This window comes from Melanostigma gelatinosum, assembly GCF_949748355.1.
Source record: "Melanostigma gelatinosum genome assembly, chromosome: 4".
Taxonomy (NCBI): domain Eukaryota; kingdom Metazoa; phylum Chordata; class Actinopteri; order Perciformes; family Zoarcidae; genus Melanostigma; species Melanostigma gelatinosum.
Genome location: NC_136637.1, coordinates 23,519,139 through 23,542,216, shown reverse-complemented (window position 1 = coordinate 23,542,216; position 23,078 = coordinate 23,519,139). Strand labels below are relative to the sequence as shown.

General features: G+C 43.0%; 1 protein-coding gene across 2 annotated transcripts in view; it reads right to left on the bottom strand.

Moving 5' to 3' along the window:
- Nucleotides 1-23,078, bottom strand: part of agbl4 (AGBL carboxypeptidase 4) — a gene marked incomplete at its 5' end in the record, with an annotated part of 232,391 nt that overhangs the window by 196,805 nt on the left and 12,508 nt on the right. For both annotated transcript variants that reach the window (XM_079267619.1, XM_079267620.1), the window contains one exon: nt 15,183-15,307. In XM_079267619.1, the coding sequence (XP_079123745.1) occupies nt 15,183-15,307 (125 nt within the window). The remainder of the gene's footprint in view (nt 1-15,182; nt 15,308-23,078) is intronic.

Sequence of the window (23,078 nt, the reverse complement as noted above, 5' to 3'; positions counted from 1 at the left end):
TTCTCATTAATTGTTGTTGTGTTGCGGTATACAGCCATTAAACAGTAAATAAGTCATTAACTATGCTGGCTGCCAGGGCGCCCCGGGCCAGGACCTGTATTTGTTGCAGTGAAATGGAAGTGGTGGGCCCTGCAGGCACAGGGGCCGAGGTTAATGCAGTTGGGTTGATGACGGACAGCCGGAGATCTACTGAGCCAGCAACACACACACACAGTGTGAGTATTTGTCAACAACAGATATGGAAAAATAGGAGCTCCTAATTTGAATGCATTCAATTCTATATCTTTAAATAATGATAATAATGTAATTTGTGAGCACAGAGGCTAGAAGATATACCCTCAGTGATTAATGCCTTTAAACTAACAGCAAAGCATTGTAAAAGTGTACTGAGTCCATCTTTCAAACCAAGAAAAAGGTAAATCTTCAATCTTGATCATTAAACTCCTGCAGTCAAAACAGGAGAGGACAAACCAGTGATTCACACAAATAGTCTGAGCTGCGTGGAGAAAAACCTCCAAAGACAAAAATGTAACCAACAGGTTTCTACAGCTTTCTATTTTCATCAATGGTGGATTACAGTGATCACCAACTGTCCCAAAATTCTACAACCTAAACCAAACCCAGATACACCCCACACAAGCTGTAAAACCCCCACTTGTCGATCGCCAACCACTCAAAACAAGGTTAATTTCCTGGAAGTGCTCAGCACCTTGGCACAAAGGACAGACAAACATCATGTCCTGTGTTTCTTGTTTTTTTGATTCTGTGTTTATTTTTCATTACTTTTGCTGTCCACTTGTAATTTTCCTTTGTGAGTTCACCTTGATTTCCTTTTCCGTCTGGAAGCAAATAATAATTTCTGACTTACTTAAGGTCATAACCACATTAAAAGGTGAAAAACCAGACGCAACTCATGTTGCCAGTTTACACCACATAAAGTTGATCTTACTCACACGATTCTAACCATCCACATTTCTCTGATATACAAGGAACATTTTAAATACCGGTATTCTCACAATGACCTTCCTGCGTTTTCAGAGAACCGCCGTTTCTAAAGAATTTCAAGAAGCATTGTTAGTGATAAAATATCAAAAGATTGAAAGAAAAGATGATGAAATAAACTGCAAGTGCTGAATTAATTACATGTCAGGAAGGTTTCGATTTTACATTTTCTTTACAGAAGTCTTTTACATTGTGGCCAAAGAGCCCCCAAACACACAGAAAGTACAAGTCAATACAGAACTGCTGCAAAAGAAACACAACACAACAGAGTTATAACACCACAGAACTATTGTTATTACGGATACCAGTGGCTAAACATACCTCATTGTATTGATTGAGAACTATTTTCCATGTGCTAGCTAAAGGGTGATTATAGCTCATTTTGTATAAATTTAAAGAAAACTGGGTTTTATTTAGATTTTGCTGTAGTTGAACCATTTCGTATTATTTTACTTGGAGACTCAGCATTATCAGTGTCTTTTTGGAGCAGGGAACACTAAAATGTTTGGATGTATTGTGACGTATAATCCAGAGGAAAATCAGTTTAAACCATTATATGTGCTCTTAACCATTAAATGTAACTACAAAGTCAGCCTGAAGCGTGATCCTGTTGCCTGTTGAGTTGTTTTGGCCCACACACCTTCACAATCGTCAACATCCAAACAAATGTCAACCAAGACCACAATGAGTAAAACTAAATTTGTCGGAAGGCTTTCCAACGCTCGTGATCAACAATCTCTGCTGTTGCTGATAAAAAAATGAGGAGTCAAAATAAACACGTCGTGCGTGTGGGCTGAGAAAAACAATCTCTAAAATCCACATGTTTTGGCAGAAAAAATATGGTGTCAAATCTAAAAGACAAAAAAAGAAAAGGCAAGATGCCAAAATGAAAACATCCCATCCTATCACTCAGTATCAGTGAGTGATAGGGGCCTGTGTTATTCTAATAGGACTGTAATTAAAGCCTCCATCTCAGCTCATTCTCATACTTGTACACGCGCTCTCAAAACACACAATAACACACACACACGCACGGAAGCACAAAAAATGCTTTGTTCCTCCCACCCACCTCTAGTCCATCAAGGGGTGTGTGTGTGTGTGTATGGGAGGGGGGGGGGGTTATGAAATCATTCTTAATTACATATTTGTCACATGAAAAGCATTCTGCCTACTTTGTATGAGCTCAAGCAGTCTGATTAATTCAGCGATCCTCACATTCCAACTGCTCATTATACACAGAACTTCCACTCCTCTGTCTTTTTTTTATCTACGTCTTCCCCTATTTCATTTTTCCTCATTCCTTTGGTCCTTGACATTTTAGGCTTTTCATTGGAGTGTACTGATGTATGCTTGCCAGATCCAGTAGCCACGGAGGCAAGCTGTTCCTCGGGGATTCAGGGTTTGACAGCACACATATGCTGTCATTGTTCTATGCCGGCTAGCGATGATAGGACAATTAAAGTGGAGGGAAACACACGGTTTCTTGCTATTTATGTACGTCCTTCTTGCTATCATCTACACAGGCGTCCCCGTTCCATCAGAAAGAATCATTGAATCTATCGTGTTAAACTATATTCACATTGAGCTTTGGTGCTATGGTGCTATGGGTGGGCTTACCCTCAAACAATATATTGCTGTTCCTTGTAGTCCATTAGTCCCTGGAGCAGTTGAACAATCACAGCACAATGGCTGACATTGTAGTAGTACTAGTATTAGTAGTAGTAGTAGTAGTAGTAGTAGTCGTAGTAGTAGTGTCTTTATTCAGTCATCACACACAATACAATAAATAAAGCCTGTATAGGATTATATAGAATATGACTGAAAAGGCTAAGGCAGAAGCATAAGGCGTATATATGCCCATCCTGCATTCTTATCAATTCAGTTAAAAAAACGAACATATTTCATTCACACTTGTAACCCCCTCAAAAATATCTTTTTAAATATGCTATGTTAATGGCCTGAATCCCTTATATTGCATCTTTAATAACAGGGGCTTTTGAACTAACTCGTGCAATTGAATGTTGAATGTATGAATGGAAATGTATGAATTAATAAATGAATTACACAATGTGTCAGTCGGTGAAAGAAAGCATTAAAAGGGTAAAAAAAAAGCTTTAAAAAGCTTTAAAAAAAGCTTAGTTTGAAAATCTGAAAAATTATGTAAACAGCATAAACTGTGTGAAAATGATATGTCTACATCCTACTCAAGTGAGGAGAACACCCTTTGAGCCATATATATTTTAATAAAAACAAGAGGTATAACCACAAGACCATATTGTCCACGAGCACTGCGATGTAAAAAAAAAACATCCTCGTCTCACTTATGTTATGAAACAGTCTTCATCTGTTTGAGCTATTTCCATCTCTGATTCCTTCGTGAGCTTTACAGGAAAGCACAGATCCGCTGCATCCCTTGCGATGCTAAATCTCAACATCACAAAGACAAACAACATCTGTTTACTCTCAAAAACTCGAGCAGAGCTGCTGCCATGGTGGAGATATCACACATGCAGGCTGAGCAAAGCAGCAAGGTGTCTCCATCTCACTGTGATCCCGAATGTGAGTCGTGTTTTAGAGAGAATCCCTGTAAAGTTTACTTTGCTTGAATTGTCTGGGCATCTTTGACAGGGATAGTCTTCTGTAAGAGTGGAGCCGAGCATTTAACACATTTAACAAATAGGGCTCTGTTTTCATACCAATGTTTTCATACCCTGCTTCATACCAACCACTTTGTGTTGAGCAAAAGTCAATTTTGTCCCACCTGCTTCTGTAATGTTTTGGCTTACCATGAAATTCCTTTTTGCTGAAAAGTGCAAGGAGCACCATACAGAGGAGCGTCAATACAAATCAGGCGTGGCAGTGCAGATTTGGTGTCAAAAATACATACTCTGACTTTTAGAACTGCCTCGGGTATTCCCTCTTTTGTCGGGGCGTTACCCACATAAAGCAACCAACCTTCACAATCACTTCTTCAATCTAGTTCATGCCTGCCTTCTGAAGGGTCTTACCAATACACAAGGCAACATTGATATAAACAATGTAACATATCATGCAATTGTTATTTGACAAACTCTCTTTTAAATCTGGTTGACCGTAGTAAGATTTTGGTTGATCATATTTGTGCAGTTGTTTCAATGCAGAAGCTGCTACACGTTGTATTTTTGAGGAAACTTTGCAGGTTAATTGCAGTTGAATGAATAAAATGCTTTTGTACTGACAAAAATAAAAATTCTAAATGGAAGTAAATGGAATTCAAAACTGTAATTTCTAATGTTGAAAATTCTTCAGGATACTCTGCTATCGTTTGTGTGTCTTGTGAGCTGGTGCGCCCACCCATAGCAGGTTACTACCGTGTGACATGAAACATTCATAGCAGATGTGACTAGAGGCATCACAGAGCGGGAAGCTGGATCCCCCAGGGGCTCTGACACACATACATGCACACGCACACACACACACACACGCTTGAGCCAACCAGCCTAAATAATCGGAAGACATTCAGCTTCTGAAAATATACCTGCAGGCACTAAAAATGGGCAGAACACACACACATTTGTGACCACAGTCTTGATTTATGGTGGTGCAGAGTGCTGACACAACCTACCCCAGGTTCTGCCAGGAGATAGAGCTCTGCCGCAACCCATCACACACACACACACACACACACACACACACACACACACACACACACACACACACACACACACACACACACACACACACACACACACACACACACACACACTGTACTGCCCAAGGCCAACACATATCATACAATTTGAGTGTATTAGTGACAGAGCATGTGCGCACTGGCCACTAGAGTAGCTATAAATGTTTCACTTCACAGCATGCTCTTTGGACCGGCATGCCACCAGCAGCGAGCCCCCCCCCCCCCCCCCCCCCCCCGCCCATGTGTCATTGACAGCGCATAAAGCAAATTAGCCCAACTGGCTTGACCTAACCACATGGGGTGTGAGCACAGTCTGAAAGTGTCTCCCTCCAAAACAAACGCAACACCAAATCAACACTGAAACAACCCTCAAGAGCCAGCACTTCACCAATAGAAATGGAAGAGGTGTGGACGGTTTTCTGTGGCCATTTGTCTAGTACAAAAGAAAATGTCAATTGTTGTTAGTTGACATGGTGACAACACACGTCAGTGGGGTGGGGCCGCCATTTGTTGTCGCAGCTCTCCAGGAACAGAGCGGACGCAGCTCCGGAGACATTCGGCGGGCTGTTTAGCTAGGTAGCATTCTCCTCCTCCAGAGCGGTGGGGAGTAGGGCAGAGGCAACGTTAGACCCAGCGCTGCTGGCTACACGCCTGTTGGCCGCCATCACACTGTTTGTATTGTTATAGTATGGTAGAATTAGCACACTAGCATGAAGCATTAACTTGGTAAATTTCATTCATTTGCTCTGGCTCTCTAGTCTCTGGTCTTGGTCTTTGCAACCAAAAGTGACACAAGAGGATGGTGCTAAGTACAAGCAAACGCTAATGAGGCTCCTTCAAATTGTAGAATCGTCGACTCTTCTACGATTGGAAGGAGCCTTATTTAATGGCGAATCTCACAGACGAATCGTCGCAGTGACGGGAAAATGTGGATATGAAACAAAAGATTATTCCTACATAACGTCATGGCAAATCATCAAAGAATATCTTTGAATTGAGTTATCTCACAATACAGTACGTTGGAATGGTTCTAAGCATCTGGCCTAAATGGTCTGTGATTCAGACGAATAATGCCAGCCTGCCTGAAAAGGGGAAAGATTGTATTCTCTATGTATTGAAGAACTGTATTGAGCACAGGCTATGGCAAAAGTAGCTCATAAAACATTCTGTGAAGATTTAGAAGCAGAGTTAGCTATTTATCATTAGCAATAAATCGAAGAGAATTCGCTATAATGGCTTTCTCACCAACTGCTTGGTCCCCGGAAGTGCTGCTTGCAGGGCTGTCAAGAACTGCTCATTGCTGGTTGACAGAGATGCTCACAAGTCATTTTTAGCAAGTCCAAGTCAAGTCTCAAGTATTTGGTCATGGGTCCAAGCCAAGTCTAAAGTCTTTGGTCATGAGTCCAAGCCAAGTCTCAAGTCTAAAGTCTTTAGTTATGAGTCCAAGCCAAGTCTAAAGTATTTGGTCATGAGTCCAAGCCAAGTCTCAAGTCTTTGGTCATAAGTCCAAGTCAAGTCTCAAGTCTTTGGACATAAGTCAAAGTCAAGTTTTAAGTATTTTGTCATGAGTCCAAGTCAAGTCTCAAGTCGTTGATCATGAGTCCAAGCCAAGTCTCAAGTCTTTGGTCATGAGTCCAATCCAAGTCTCAAGTCTTTTGTCATGAGTCCAATCCAAGTCGCAAGTCTTTGGTCATAAGTCAGATCCAAGTCTCAAGTCTTTGGTCATAAGTCCAAGCCAAGTTTCAAGTATTTGGGCATAAGTCCAAGTCAAGTCTCAAGTCTTTGGGCATAGGTCCAAGTCAAGTCTCAAGTCTTTGGTCATAAGTCCTAGTCAAGTCTAAAGTATTTGGGCATAAGTCCAAGTCAAGTCTCAAGTCTTTGGGCATAGGTCCAAGTCAAGTCTCAAGTCTTTGGTCATGAGTCCAATCCAAGTCTCAAGTCTTTGGTTATGAGTCCAATCCAAGTCTCAAGTCTTTGGTCATGAGTCCAATCCAAGTCTCAAGTATTTGGTCATAAGTCCAAGCCAAGTCTCAAGTCTTTGGACATAAGTCAAAGTCAAGTCTCAAGTCTTTGGACATAAGTCCAAGTCAAGTCTCAAGTCTTTGGACATAAGTCCAAGTCAAGTCTCAAGTCTTTGGACATAAGTCCAAGTCAAGTCTCAAGTCTCAAGTCTTTGGTCACAAGTCCAAGTCAAGTCTCAAGTCTTTGGACATAAGTCCAAGTCAAGTCTCAAGTCTCAAGTCTTTGGTCACTAGTCCAAGTCAAGTCTCAAGTCTTTGGACATAATTCCAAGTCAAGTCTCAAGTCTTTGTACATAAGTCCAAGTCAAGTCTCAAGTCTTTGGGCATCGGTCCAAGTCAGCTGATACTGGATTTTATAACTTTGAAACAAACATTTAAAATAGATAGATAGAAAGAGACAATGCACGACAACATTGCAGGCATTCACATTAGATGGTGCATATTAGAATAGTAGCTCGTCAGCAGCATCCCAAAACAATAAAACAGCAGTCGACAGACAACTTAGCCCATCAGCACACTGTTAAATTACAGCCATCAGCACCCCCTCCCCCCCTCTGGATCTAAACTCTCATCTCTAGCACCAGGAGAACAATCTGCAGAGTAATTAGCCTCCACCAACAGACAGCTACAGAGAGAAGGAGGACATTTGGCTTGATTAAATTATTAAACCACACAAACAAAAAACAAAAGCAGCATCAAAGAGGCACTGCGGCTCTCCGTCAAAGCTCCTCGCTGTTCCCTAAATACAGAATACAGAGAACGTGTTCTCCCAAGCCACTAGTTGGCATAATTAGCTAAATGTGTGCATGAGTGTGTGTGTTTGTGTACAGTGTGATTGGACCCATTCCTCCGACTGCTATCTAAAATAACCAAGTGGTTAACGACAACATGATGCCAGGGAGGGCCCCCCCCACCACCCCAACGCCACCGTACACACACATCACTCGCGTCTACACACGTACACATTTAACAATACTCTAATTACAACATTTATAACTCCCCCTTGCCTGCTGTATCTCTCCAACCCCCAACACACAAATCTGTGAATCTGGAATTGAATTTAGCCCAAGTTGAGGGCTGCGCTGGCATGAAAAGACTATTTGATTAGAACGGCAGTTGTTTCATTTGTGGTGCAGCAGATTGCAGAGCCTCTCTATCCGGTGTGCAATCTGTATTCATTACTCGGTGTAAAAGGATGATCCATGTCCTGACACCAGGCTCATCATTTCATGCAGATGCACAGCAGCTTCAGAAGGCCCTTACCAAGCCACCATACCATGCCTCCCCCTGAAACCTCTGCTGAACTCTTCTCCTTTTCTCCTGCTCACCACCTTATCCCTTTCCTGGTTTATTTTCCTCTTTTCCCAATGCTATAGCATCTTATCTTTGTTTCTCTGATGACGTTTTGGGCTCAAATGAGTAAAGCTGTGCCAAACGTACAACTGGTTGGCGGGTTTGATCCAAAAGCGTAGTGTTGACATTAATCAACGTAAATCAGTGGTATTACATTAATAAACGCTAAAAACATTCGGAACACGATTACCTTCTTTGAATATTCCATTTAGCCGTAGCTGTTACAGGTAAAAGAAAATATATTTTGTTCATGTAACAACACGCTCTGTCTAAAGAGCCAAAGCCGTCTCAAAAGAACAGTTTACAGAACCTCACTCCTCTCATTTCTCTATCTTCCCTCGTTCTTTTCTGTCTGCATTCATTGCCCCACCACCTTTCTTTTTATTCCATGCTGTGGCTTACAAACCCTGCTCTTTCTTTTCAAGGACTGCAAAGGCCTGCTGGCACCTTTCCACCACCAGCCTCCAAAGGCAAAACTGTCAAAAGAAAGCCACAAGGCATTCTGGGCCCTTTATTTCAGCATGTGTGAATTAGACTGCACGAGTCTAATCGTGCCCCCGTTTCCACGTGTGCATTATGCACCTGCAGCCGCACAAACAGCAAAAGTTCGCCAGCACTCTCTTCGTGCACTTGACTGCTCTTTGCACTCTGCGCCTTGATTCGCGAAATTAGCATCTAGAGTCCGCTGCACCTCAGTTGGCAGCATCTCACTCTGCCATGCTGCTGGGCTCCGAATGGATGGCCTACTGATGACTGTCCTGATGGGCACACACACCAAACCCTCTACAGATGTCCCCATGCCAGCCAGATGTGTCACAACTGCAAGCTGTTTCATGACTTTTCACACATATACAAAAACAGAAGTCCCAAACTTTCATAACTCTAGATGCTTTCACTTTTGTATTTTGTCAAAAGAGTACTGTGAGACGATTGTTACAGATCAATAGGAAAACTAGTATTAGGCATGCATATTGTATTCTTAACCCTAAGTACCAGGAAACTGTGAGCTCAGAGCTATACATGCGTAATAAAAAGTGTCTGCTTCATTTCCAAACATGCCCTTAAGCTCTGTGCCTCCTTTTTAAAGTGAATCAAGCTAAAAAATAAAGCAATGAATTTTGATAAGGAACCTTGCGTCAGCAGCGATAACCCAGAGGAAACTCATTTTGCTATCAGGGAGACTATTTGAAAATTCACTCTGTGCTGTTGTCATATCCTTTTGTCCATGTCATTATGAAGTGATCTGGGGAGCATCAGTCTTGACAATAAGGAAGGATGCCTTAGTTCGTCTAAACAGAACAAGGTCACTTAAGATACCCTACGCTCCCTGACACAACTGTCTGATGTCTTGTATGTCTTTCAAAACCACACAAGTCTTTCCAGAACTTCCTTCCGGGGTTTGAAACTAGGATCCGAAACTTTCTGGGCCCGTGTGGTGTGTTTGTGAAGTGAAATAATCCCTTTGGCAGACTCACACAGAAGCCACTGCCTCGCCTTTAGAGACTGTGGAGAGCGGAAGCTTAAAACATGAACTTCCAAAGAAGAAGACCACAAGCACACAGGATGCATGCCTATCTACCTTGTGCCATATGCTGCAAAGGCAGAAGAGGAAGAAAAGGCAAAGGACTAAACATGACATGGACAGCATGAGTATTTTAGACGGACAGGGCAATGAGACAAGCAGACCTGTTGACAAGCATGTAAGTGGGTTTGTGAGTGCGAGTATTCAGGAGATTTTGCCTTGTGTGTGTTGATGACAGTATGGGTAGACCTGATAGAAGTGCAGGAGTCTAATACTAAAGCTATACAGCCTCCCATGGGTGGACCCAATATGGTCCTGCAACGAAGAAACTGCCACCAACCAGCTGTCTGCAGTGCACGCTCACGGGCACGCTACGCCAGCAATGATTAGCCCACATTCATCCAACGGTGCTCGCTAGAGACCCGCCCGTCCTCTCCTCCCTCTGTCACTGCTGAAGGACATCGCAACACAGACATGACGGGGGAGAGACGCAAAAAGAACGAAAGGAAAGGCGGGACGAGGCAGAGGTGGAATAGACAAGGGGGAGTGGAGAGTCCCGACACACTTCAGCAAACCTGAGAGGACCGGGAGGAGCGGGGTTGAAGTGCAACACGTTGATCCACAGACATGGGCTGAGACAGGCCTTCTACACCAAAACATTGTCCAGAGCTGGCGAAGCAGTGCTCAGATAAGAACCTCTATTATGCAGGCTGGCATTGATGTTACACACCACAACCAGCAGCTGAGTTCCCAGAAGTGCCGCCAACGGGCTCTATTTAGGATGGGAGGGAAATGTATTGCTGCCATGAACCAGTCATTTCTCGTAACTACACCACCCTCCCTTCCTGCTTCTGTCTCTTCTGGATGGAAAAAAAAAATCAATGTGCATCACATCCATTACCCTGCTCTCTCCATATCTCTCTGTCATTCTCTCACTCTCCTTTCAAACTGATAAGTAAATTGCACATTTAGAACATGACACATTGTAGAGGATGTTTGAAGGCCTTTTAAACCCAATTAGGCATCATGACATGTGCCATCAGATCGAATATTGAAACTATTTATAGAATTGGTGCTCGCCCAATCACATTCTGTTTCAAACAGAAGCTGCATAAAAGTAGATTGATAAAGGTTGATTAGCATCACCAAGACAAGATCCATAATGGCTCTGTGATAATTTGAACATTCTATTTTATGTTTCACTTTATGTGCGATCAGACTTATTCTCCTCGACAAATTGTAAAACATCTCTGACAATGAATTTAAATAGGCGAGCATTGTCTGAAACAGCAAAGTGATGACGGCTCTTTGGGGATTCTGGGTAACACATGGCCTATTCTGCTTCAGTTCGTCCTCTTTCCTGATTGTGGAGAGTAACCGCCCTGCTCTGTGCTGTGCTTTCCCCGGACAAGTGAGGCTTACAAATCACCCCTGCAGCATTTGGAAGAGCTGGAGGAGTTGACGGCACTCGGCGCGAGGTTTTACTGCCTGTCTTCTATGAATGGCTCCCTGAAGGCTCCTATGATAATAGCTCACAGCCGTGCCCTTCACGGGGGCTGACATCAAGCACACCCCTACAGCAGAATGGAACGGCATATCAACTTACCCAATGGGGTGTCATATCAACCCATCCACTGGTTTCTGGTCATAACATAGGCAGACGTTGAAATGAAATAGTACTAGCCGTTAGGGGGTTGGGCGATGTCTACCGATGTCCACAGTGAAACATCATGAAGGACAATTATATTGTTGATCAAACTGTGATGATGTGTTCAAATTCATTTGTGTCAATTAATAATATTCAGGTATCTCGTGCCCATGGACGGATTAAGAGACAATGGGCACAGGCATGCAAAAGGCCCCACTAACCGACCAAGACACACAGACTTTATAGTTAATTGTTTTGCTTCTTTTCATTGTTGTTCTGTCTATCTTTGTGGTCATTTTGTGTCTCTTTGGCGTCGTTACTCTGTGGTTGTGTGTCTCTTTGTGGTCATTTTGTGTAATTTTCGTAGTTTTGAGTCTTTGTAGTTTGTAATTGCTTTGGTCATTTTGTAGCTGATTTGCATCTTTATGGCATTGTTTTGTGTCTCTTTGTGGTCATTTTGAGTCTCTTCGTGGTTGCTTTGTGTTTATACGGAGTCATTTTGTGTCTCTGAGGTTGTTTTGCCTGTTTTCATAGCCATTGTGAGTGTGTTTGTGGTTTTCGGCACCTGTTTTGCATCTCTTTGTGGTGGTGTTGGTGCCTTTGTAGTCATTGTATGAGTCTTAATGGTCATTTTCAGTCTCACCTTGGTTGGTACGTGTCTCTTTGGGTGACATTTTGTAGAGTAAGGCCAGGGGGCCCTGAAACTTGGGCATAACTTTTTTAACGGCCACATTAATGAGGTCTTGTTAATTAATTTAAAGTAAATGAGACATCCTGGCCCTCTCCTCCAAAATATATTCTGTAGTACAACGTTTGAGTTGGTCTTGAATGACGACTTCTATAGTCGGTAATAATGGCTAAATGTCAACATCCTTAGATAATTCATGTTCGTTTACAGCAACCCCATCGTAGGATGACCAAGACAGTTAGATGAGATAATTATTCATGTTTCCAAAAGGAAATAAGCAGCTACGACGATGACAAGAAAAACCCACAATATGATTGAAGCTCATTGTTAAATATGACTCCATACATCAGACCAATGTAAACAAACAAGTCATTTTCATCTCTGCTGGTACAGTATTATCCCTCCTCTCCACCTGTTTCACCTTCTTAACATGCTTTCTTTGCTGATGAAACTCAAGTCAACAAAGCCAATCTCAGATATCTTTGATGCATTCAGATCAGAGAGGTGTGAGTTCAAGACTCACACCTCTCCTGGCGAACTGGGAAACACAACAGGAAATACTATAAGTAGCAGTTGTTAGGTTGTGCAAAAATTGCTTGTCAATGAATGAAATAGTCACTGACAGTTGTGACGACTAATTGTTTGTCTAGCAGTGTTTTTAAGCTGTACTTAGGCTCAGTGGAGTTATTATCTAAATGCTGAGGTTAGCATACTGACATCATGTTCACCATTTCAGTTTAGCATGTTAGCATGCTAATACATGCTAATTGGCAGTAAACGCAAAGTTACGCTGAGGCTGTTTTTAGTTTTGCATGTGTTTTGTCAAAAATGACAATATTAAGATGTTGGTGCTCGAGGATCAACAACATCATTACAATTTTTTTTTAAAGTAATCATCCAGAAATGGTCTTTTAGGAATTTCTGAAATTGTGGAACTTTTTTTTCTTCTGTTTTACGGATCATAACAAAGTTGATAACTCATTAAAATAAGTTGTCATATAATAAGAAAATTAAGAGTAAAACAGTCTTTTCATAACATTTGTGTCTCCTTGTGGCCCAGTAGAGACTCTAACCAATTACTCTGCAGAAGTATTTTTGTTGCTTCTCCCAGAGAAAATATGCCAAACCAAGCAAAACCTCATATAGTGTCCCGGTCATTGCAACCAACGTAACCAGAATTGGTCTGAGCTTTTTGGGGTAAGTGAGTGGTTCTAAAAACACAAAAAAGAAAGGACGTACAAAAAAGAGACATTCATCCATCCAGCCATCCATCATAACCGGTGCAACGGTGAAGCCAATTTCCACAAAGCTGCTAAGCTGATTGAGGCAGACCAAATCTGTTTCACCAGCTTACATTCCTTCAAAATGGCCATCTCACTTCCAATATCACGGGCTTTTACTGTTCCCCATTCCCCTGGCTCAGGCTGAGAGTTAGCAAGGCTTAGCTGGATGAAACACTCCAACAGCCCAGTTCTCCCCTGGAACCCACTGATATCTCTATAGCACAGCCTCTCCCTACATAGCTACACTTAGTTGGTTTATTTACTATTATTATTTGTCTGTTGAATTTGTCTGTTGAATTTGTTGTTTCAGATCATAACAATATTAAAACCATTAGGATGTAAATGAAAGATGCATGTAAATTCTGACGATTCAAGGCAAACAGACAATCTAATCACAGAGTCGATGTACACACACACACACACACACACACCTTGGCAAAATGCACAGGCAGCACTTAACCACAGCACCTTCTACTGGAGTAGATTAAATTCACACAAGGCCTCTTTGAAGAAGGAAATTGGAGAGATAAGAAACAGATTTCAATAAAAGAAGCTTGCGAGGGGGCCTATAGAGAGGCCGTTGAAGTGCGCAAAGAATATGTTTGTTCACCTGTAAGCTTACTCCTGCATGTGCCACTGTGCATAGCGTGATCATATACATGATACTTATCAATCTATTGTCATCTATTGTCGTGTGTTCCCCTCCCCGCTTGCTGTCTCTCTGTCTGTCCCTCACACTTTCTCTGTAATTTTGCCACAACAGCAAATATCCTGTTGGCCCAGGCTGCAGACTGCTGGTGCTGGTCTATCTGGCCCTGGGATCGATCCGGCTCCAAGCCGAGGCTTCCCATTCATCTCAGAGCCATAAAATGTGATTAGTGCTGACTACAGCACTGCAGGGAGATGGTCCGATTGGCCTGATAGCTTCAGATAGGCTGGGTTGGACACTACAGGAAGACAGCAGCAACAGCATGCAGTGGCTTCATCCTTGCCTTTTTTCTCTCCGTTTTGCTTTTTTCTCATTCTTATCTTCGTCACCGTCTCACCCCCTCCCCCTTTCTATCTTTCTCTGTCCTTGTGTTTGGCTTTCTTCACACTCTCTCTCAACTGTATCTCTCATATTTTGGTTCGCTTCATATCGAAGACTGACAAGATTTTATGCGCAGAGGTTACATTGCAGCAGAAAACTTGTAGTAAATACCAATTTCTTCTCATCCCGCAAAGTTATTATCAAATGGAATAACAAGCCTCCCTCCCTCTATAGCCACACCCACTGAACCCACATACAGTGTATCTCTGTGGCATGTGACCACCTCTGTCAGCCAATCACGGAGCTCAGAGATTGCAAGTGGCAGAGTCAAGCTTGAAGTGCAGGAAATAGATGACTGCCTCAATTCTGAGGAGAAACCTCTGTGGTGGTGTTATGACCACACTGTTCTTATGCACTGAGATGTGTTAGAGGACCTTCTGGGAGGTATAGTGACAATCTGTCTCTGAAAACAGATTTCTGCACATGAATGCAGAATCTGTAAGCAACTGGACAAGACTTTGGTGTCTGAGAAGTTCTGGTTTCCGTCTGTAGTCTCTTGTAGTCCTAGTAGCATTGACCTATGAAGTTTGAGTGGGCTTTGGTTGAATGCAGGTAAACAGTCCGATCGCATTAAGACTGCTTTGTTTTAATAGTAAAGTAGTCGAACTGTGCTTCCTATCCAGAGGTGAAGTGGAAAAGATGTATTTATCAGTTTGAAGCAGCCAATAATGCAATTTTTAAACTTGCATAACACCAGTTCTACTCATAACAAGCTATTTTCAGGAAGAAGTGTCCTGGCACATTTCAGGACATTGGTGTAAGAAGTTGGTAGACATTGTATGATTGAGCCAATTTAGCACCCTGAAAGTAAAAGGCTGTGTGTGTTATGGGAGATAGAATGGAATGGAAGAGAAATTCTGCGTTATGATTCATGGTAACAGTATAGAAGACCACAGCATGCTGACCTGTGTCTCACGGACGTTCTCCACCGTGAAGTTGAACCAGACTCTGAAGCGGGGGTTGCAGGTGTCAGGGCGGATGAAGAGGTCAAACTCAAACTCACTGATGTAGTCCACCCGGCCGAGGTTCCCTGCAGAGGCAGTGAAACAGCTTACATTAGCTTGAAGCAGAACTCAGCAGACCACAACACAGAACCACCGCGGATCGTTTCTTCTGCATTCCTTAAAGTTCACAATGAGTGGACTCGAAACATTACAAACAGACAGACGGGCAATCACAAGACAAAATGATGTTATGGCACAGCCTCATTTCAAATTGAGGATCTGCTTTCAAAGACAGACGTGTTATATCGATAAGTGTCTACTAATAGTGCTTCACTGTCATGGCGGTCTCCGGCATGGTTCATTACTGCAGTTACCAGGAGGAGCAGAAAGACCAACAGACGGGGCTTTTCCAGCCATCCATATCTGACACAGAATATACCATCCACAGCAAAAAGGTCCAGATGATCAGCGGAAGGATAATTAATCCGATGGGAACTATTTCCCTGCTTCCAATTCTCATAGTTGTCTGTAAGATGACTGGCTAGTAGATGATTACATGACAAGCTTTCTAATATAGTCCGTGTCTGTATCTTCTGATTCATATGTGGGCACACATGTAGTGGAGACTCGTGTGGCACGTCACGCGTGAATTAATGATCGTTGAAGAAAAAAGCCGGGGGGGGGGGAAGAGAGTGTTAGCTTTCATGTCGGAGATGCACGGGGGAAAAATGACAAATTGACAGCTTATTTTCCCAGAATGCTGTGCTTAACCCAATTCATGGGACCAGTCGATTCCAGGCAGCTGTTAAAGAGTTAAGTTCGCTGGCAAGCATGGGCAGACCACAAGGCTCAACTCTACATCAGGGCGCTGTTTACCACCTGGTGGCAAGTAGTACCACAGCAGCAGCACGCACACACAGGCACAGCTGATTACAGACAGATGGGCTAACTACCACACTGTCAAAGTAGATCCCTCTCCTTCTGCCATTGGACAGACCTAATCCACTACTCAGCTTGCTACACACACACACACACACACACACACTGCTCTGTTCCACTGACCACAGAAGTGCTGTCATCCGTTTATATAGGACCGCAGAAAACTACAAGGCGCTCCGATATTCAAACAATATTTCTCGTTATAATGTTCATATTTAACACAGCGTGCAGCAGTAACACACAAGCAGCGAGAAAGAAATTGCAAAAGGCTATTGTGGAACAATAAGCTGATGACTGATTCGTATTTACATGTGAAGCCCATCCACCAACAGCAGCTAGCACTAATGGTGAGTGGCGTCTCATTCCAGCACACTGCACCCTGGAAAAAATGTCTCTCTGCAGGCTGCTTCAAGTGTAAAGAGAGAGAGAGGCAAGAAGTCCATATGTTGATAAATGAGCTTTATTGTGCAGAAATGACATGTTGAGACTTAAGCATGTCTGCCTTTCTGTCTGTATATGTGCGCATGTTCCTGCATGTATGAAAATACACGTCGGTTTTCGACACAACATTGTGAAAATAATTCTACAATAAAAGTGTGAACTCAACTGCATGACCTATTCGTTTGTCGAGCCATCTCTTACATGTGAGCAGGCACATTTCAATTTACATTTCGCAGCGGACGGATTCTCGCGATATTAGAAGTGTGTGACGACACAGAGAGGCGACTGTTTGCTCAAAAAAAAACTTGATGTCAAAGAACACATCTCTTAAACTGTAACTTGGTGCATGGAGTATTTAAGCATGGGAAATATGGACCCTCTTATCTTTATTTCACTCTAAACTTGCAAGAGTAATCAAAATCACATGGTGAATTTTAAAGTATGTTAAACTCGATTATTTTGTGCTTCCAGATGTAATATTTGTTCTGTAGTATTTACGATCAGTGACCAACAGTGAACCGCCGTATCTTGACATGATAACTTTTGTGTGATATCATCACTAAGAGAGAGATGATTGATTGGATGACTGTCCAGCCCCATAGTTTGTTTTGCACGGTGATTGGCTGGCTAAGAAGTGGCAGGCAGGCAGGCAGGGACTAGCGTTTTGGCTGGTTTTGCAGTGCAATCTTGAGCCATTGAATGCAGATAAAGCCAGAAGCAGGCGGAGGGTTGAACCAGACACAGCTGCAGCTAGCAAGCACGGACAAAGAGAGGAGACAGACAGCAGAGCAGCACCTGTTCCACAAAGATGTGGATCAAATCGATCATCTCTCATACCGACATCACAGCTATTCAGGGCCGACGCTGCCAAATACAGCCTATTACACCGAGTTGATAATGGCTCCAAAGGTCACGCCTCCTATCAGAGTCTCATTCAATGATAAAAACACAGCCACTCTCTGAGGGCGCTTTCATTATTTATAGAGGGTCATGTGCTTTTGTAGATTTAAAGTGTAAATGCGCCTAAACCATTATCAAAAATCAATGCATTGATTTGTGAGCCTCCACTGTGAAAACCATCCTCACGTCATTATAGAATTTCACCACACAGTCAACTGGAAATAACCTGAAAATGATGCCAATCAATGCTTCTCCGTGATTGGTTCGGTTGCATTGCAGTGAGTGAAACTACTGTATGTCGTTAAGCCAGAAGAAGATTGGACAGGTTGTTACAAATGCTGTCAGAGGCGACACAGAAACAAAAACTGTGATGGTAATTTACTTTGTTTCCAATGCGTTCTCACAAATCAGGGGTTTCGCTATCATTGCGGATGATGATGGAAAGATTTTACAAAACATCACAGTAATTATAAAAGATGCGGAAAAAAAAATACGCTGCGAGCTGGATGCACAGCACAATGGAGTTTTATTCACACAATTAAGAATGAATTGGGCGTAAATGGGGCCAATAGACTGTGTTTGTTTTCGTCACCTCACAGGAATTCATCCACAACAGAACTCTTCAGGGCAAGTGTGACAAAAGACTTCTCGACGCTCCTTGTGACGCCCTCGGGCTGCCGGTGGTGGCACTCACTGAATCCTGAATGAAATAGGGATGTGTACAACCACCGTGTGTGTGTGTGTGTGTGTGTGTGTGTGTGTGTGTGTGTGTGTGCGCGCACAAAGTGAAGCAATATATTTGAATTCACAATAATCCCAAACTGAGAGGAAAAAAAAAAAGCTGCATGGAGAATCTGTAGGCAGGTGAGCAAAGTTTAGCAAAAACCTTCTCACACCCTCGATTTATAGCAAGCTTTTTATCGTGACACAATGTGTCCCCTTTAAGGTTTGCAATTTATTTCATATTAAAAATGCCTACAGTACTCCAAATCCCTATATACAAGCTATGAATCTCTATAAACTAATACGTATACAACCCTGGTACCACTGTTACTGGCCGGCTTTCTGCAGAAGAGCCAAAAGATAGAGACCAAACTCAGTGTCTGTGTGCTTGTGAATACTGTAGCACGGGCAGCAATAGACAGCAGCCATGGGCGGCTGGGTTATTGAGCCTGATGCTGGAGGGCCTGACGTGAGAGATGGCAGCGGGCTACCTCCAGATTCTAACGCTTTGGTGGGCCCGTAGCTTGACCCTTTTAATCAATCGCATATAATTTAGTATTTAACTGGCGCAAACGGCCAACTGATTTCTGTGAAATGCCCTCTGGACTAGATAAAGCAAAGATAAGTTCTGTTGAGTGTGTGCTGTTGGGAGGAAGCGTTGCACAGAACATTCGATTTGTCAAGAATTATTTTTGGTTCTTTGTAGAACAGACAGACTGTGTGAGTGTAAGTGAAGCTAACGCACGACAGACGGCGAGAAGATGAGAAAGAAGGGGAGAAAATACACCATTTCTAGTCCTTGAGATCTCTTGCATAATTCCTCTTGAGTATCATCACTCTCCATATTCTTCTTCAGTGGTGTCTTGGCAGGTTATGTTGAATATCAATCTTTGTCCTTGAGGGAAAACTAGTGCAGCGGTTAGACATTAACAAATTGGTTTTCAACGAACAGCTTAGCTGGTGCAGCCCAACAAAACACAATTGCTGGTTCAGAACAAGATTTTACACATGACAGCCTCTCCTTGAGGAAAACCCTGAAAAAAAACCTCCGTCTCTCCCTATCTTAGTCTGTCTTTCTCCGATTGCTCCTCTCCCTCGGTCTCTCTTTCTCGCTCTCTCACACACACACACCACACACACCCATGAAAGCAAATGAAGTAAAAACAGAGTATTTCAGAGTATTTCTTTCAAGAAAAGTGGAAATCACATAACGCTGTATGTTTGTGCTGAAAACAAACGTGTTTGTAAAATGGGTATGAAAACCTGCGTCATTACACAGGGCCATAGGCAAGTAAACAGGGTGCAAACACGAGGTGGCCAAGTGGACAGTCAGTCATCTACACATGGGCTCACAGCCTCAGTGTGTGTGTGTGTGTGTGTGTGTGTGAGAGAGAGCTGGAGAGGGAGCAGAAGAACCTGGCTAATGTAATCCCATTATGGAGGTACAAGAGGGAGCAGTCACAGTGCTCAGCCCACACAATGGGCCGGCCTTCAGCCTGTAGCTATACACAGGATGGATGGTTTCTGCCATGCAGATGGATCATCGTACAGCAGCAGCAGACCAGCCTGACTCAGGCCTGAGGTGGAACTCACTCACACAACCAGCCATTAGAATGGTAATAGGGAGTTGTTTCAAAATGAAATAGACTCTGTGGTTACAGTGCTTCCTACTTAGCAGACGTGTCAGCTGTCGTGTCCTAGATCTTTCATATTTTCACACGCAGGTGTTGTGGGAAAATTACATGAAATATCTTTGGTATACAAATTCATGTTTTTTTCCTACACGTAATTAGTTTTGCTTTAACAAAATTAGCAACGCCTATACTTGTGACAATCTACACACACACTCCCGCGCCAGATAGCACATTCAATTTCTTTTAACTGACATCGGCACAACTTTGTTTAAACAGCAGACAAGAGATTAAACGAGTGCTGTACTGCTGAGGGAGACCAGCCAGGCACCTTTTTAAACTTATTTTTTGCTGTGTTCCATTTCATTATTGGAAAACACATCCGTTTTTCCCCCCCGGCTGCTCTGCGGTCTGAGGAGGATTCCTGGACACAGAAGAGGGGGACTGATAAAGATAGAATTGATTCCAGCCAGCAGCAGCCATAGTGAAGGGGTCTCAGTTTAGACCTGCAGCTAAACGTCTGGTTTTTCTCCGCCGCTCTCTCCCACCGTCTCTCTCTCTCCCCCTCGTCTAAAGGCAAGTTGTCACAGAGGCAATATCAATCTCCTGCCTCATGACTTCTTAAAGCATGCCTTCTCCCCTGATGCCTTATCACTTCATCTGCAGGCAAGATTAAAGAGGTCACCTCCAAGTTTACACAATCTAACTACCTAACAGGTATACTAAACTGCAGTCTGTGTTTCAAGACTGTTTTAAAGGCCGGGATCGGGTTTTGTTCGAGTCAACCTTAAAGGAAAAAGGTTCAACTTTTTGAAAAATGTGCTCATTACAGACAGTATACACAGCCAGCAGCCTAGTATCTTAGCATAGCATAAAGACTGGAAACAGTTAGTCTGGCTCCGTCGAAAGTGAACAATATCAGACTAAATCCGCTTACTGATTAACAAATTTGTGTTAAGTGTAAAAGCGACAAGTTGTGGCTTTATGGGGATTCAATGTGCCAGGCTATTTCTTGGCAGTCACTTCCTGGAGTCTCCGCTGATTTTCTTTGGCAAACTCAATGTGATGATAAGACACCTTCACAACGATGCTCACATGCCATATGTAACTTTAAAAAGCGATGGGTCCTTTTAGTCATTTCTCTCGCCCAATACTTGGCGGGGAGAGAAACCTTTGTACTGTAGCCCAATTACGCTGTAAAAATGAGGGACGTTGGAAAGTTCAACTAAATGTGATACGAAGCTTCGGCAGCCAGCCAAATCGAGTCGGTCGGACGTCTGGGATGTGGAGATGCTTTGGCAGAGTCGCAGGTTCTATTAGGCCATGAAGGGAATGACACCGTCCCAAACGGAGCTAAGCTAATGTTAATCTATAAGTTCAACATGAAACAGAGAGGTGATGTCTACAGGTCAATAACCAATCAATGCCAACAAAGACAAGAAGTAACCACAAACCGAGTGTATCACCCAAAGCATGATCATTTAACTAAGTATGCATAGTGCCATCAATTATACGCCCACCAGTAATTAGAGACATCCCCTCAAACAGACAACAAGGCTCTGAGGGAAACACCTCCGCGACAAACCACAACATTACCATTTTTTCCCAACTTCTGAACCCTTTAAATATCTGCATCACACGATCGGTTTAAAAACCACGGCCTTGATTGGATATTCTCCTGTCCCCAATATCGTCCGAATGTAAAGACACAATTTCATTTCAATTGGATATCTGAAACAATCTTGTCTGATGTGTTGTATAGCCACACACACACACACATACACACACAATAAGTGATTGTGTATTTGTAAACATAATGTTGAAAATTGTGAAAATAATCTTACTGTACAACAAAACCAGGATAAGAGCAAACAATAAGAGGGGACAATAAGGGAGGGAAAAAAATCACATTGTTGTGAGTGCGACGATGCTCCAGTGAGCTCCTCGTTTCAATATGAAGAAAAATGGGCCCGGGGACAGCAGTGAGATGTGCAGGCAGCCCACACATATCTGATGATGTACAGGCCTGCCTGCACATTCTAAAGAGAACACATTTTCTCGCTAGCCTTTTATAATTGTATTTTTCTTTCCCGTCCAAAAGGCCCTAGAGCTAGGCTGGTATGCTCCATCTGAAGCGGTTGGTCTAGTAATGGGTCATCGTGATGCATTCATACTGTTACTGGCTTAATTGTATTATCAATCTCATGCAGACAGTGCTTTAGCCCCACAGCTCTGGACATGCTACTGTCAGACACTCGGCATTAGTATTGGGGAGTGAACCATGAGGAATTGCAATCTTTACTTTCATCTGTTCCTCAAGCCTCAACCGGTTTGTTAGCTGGTTGGATGATGTTTTTATCAGACTTTGGGTACGGCCATCCCTCAGTTCTCATCCTCTCTCTGTCACTTTCTTTCTGTCTACTCATCTGTCCGTCACAGTCCCCCTCTTTCTCTTTATCTTTTGCTTTTGGTGTGTTGGTGGCCACAAGTCTTTTCCAATTTCATGCTATCTTTGAACAAGTTAATTATGTTGAGCCCTACAAAGACTGGGGACGGCCAGAGGAGGTGGCGGTGGGACAACTGCCCAGGTCGACTCTTTGTTGTTCTATCTTGTTTTGCGTCTTCTCCTCCGAGCACTCTCCCTCATCGCTTGTCTCTTCTCCTCTCCTCGGTATTCTCTTGATGTAACTCCCTCCGTCCCTCTCCTCTCTTCCTCAGTAGTAATCTTTCCAGCGGCTCCAGTGGTGGAGGAGAGTTAGGAGATAAAAGCGCGGGGAGCTGAGGAGTCCTTGGCAAGCCTAAGGCAAGGAGAAGGTCAACAGGCCTGCCAAGAAGGGCTGTTATCATCTTGGTAACATGTTATCAGAGGGCCTGCAGTAGTGTTTATTTACAGTTATTGCTCCCTCTGGGTGCACACTTCAATGCCTGGGGCTGATTGCTCTGTAATGAGTTCAAGAACACAGCGAGCCGATGCGGGAAAAGAAGAGAAACAAGGGAGGCAAGAAATCACCGGCCAATAACCGATAGGTCAGCGAGAAAAGAAAAAAGGAGGAAAAGAAAACGACAGTCATCGCAAATGTAGGAGAGCCAGACAAGAAAGCAAGTTTATCTTCCCAGAGCCTATTTCCTGCCATTCAAGAGCAAACAAATCACCTCCAAGTGGACAGCAGTTCCTCAAATGAGGTACAGCCCAGTTAATCCCGCACAGCAATAAAGTCGGCTG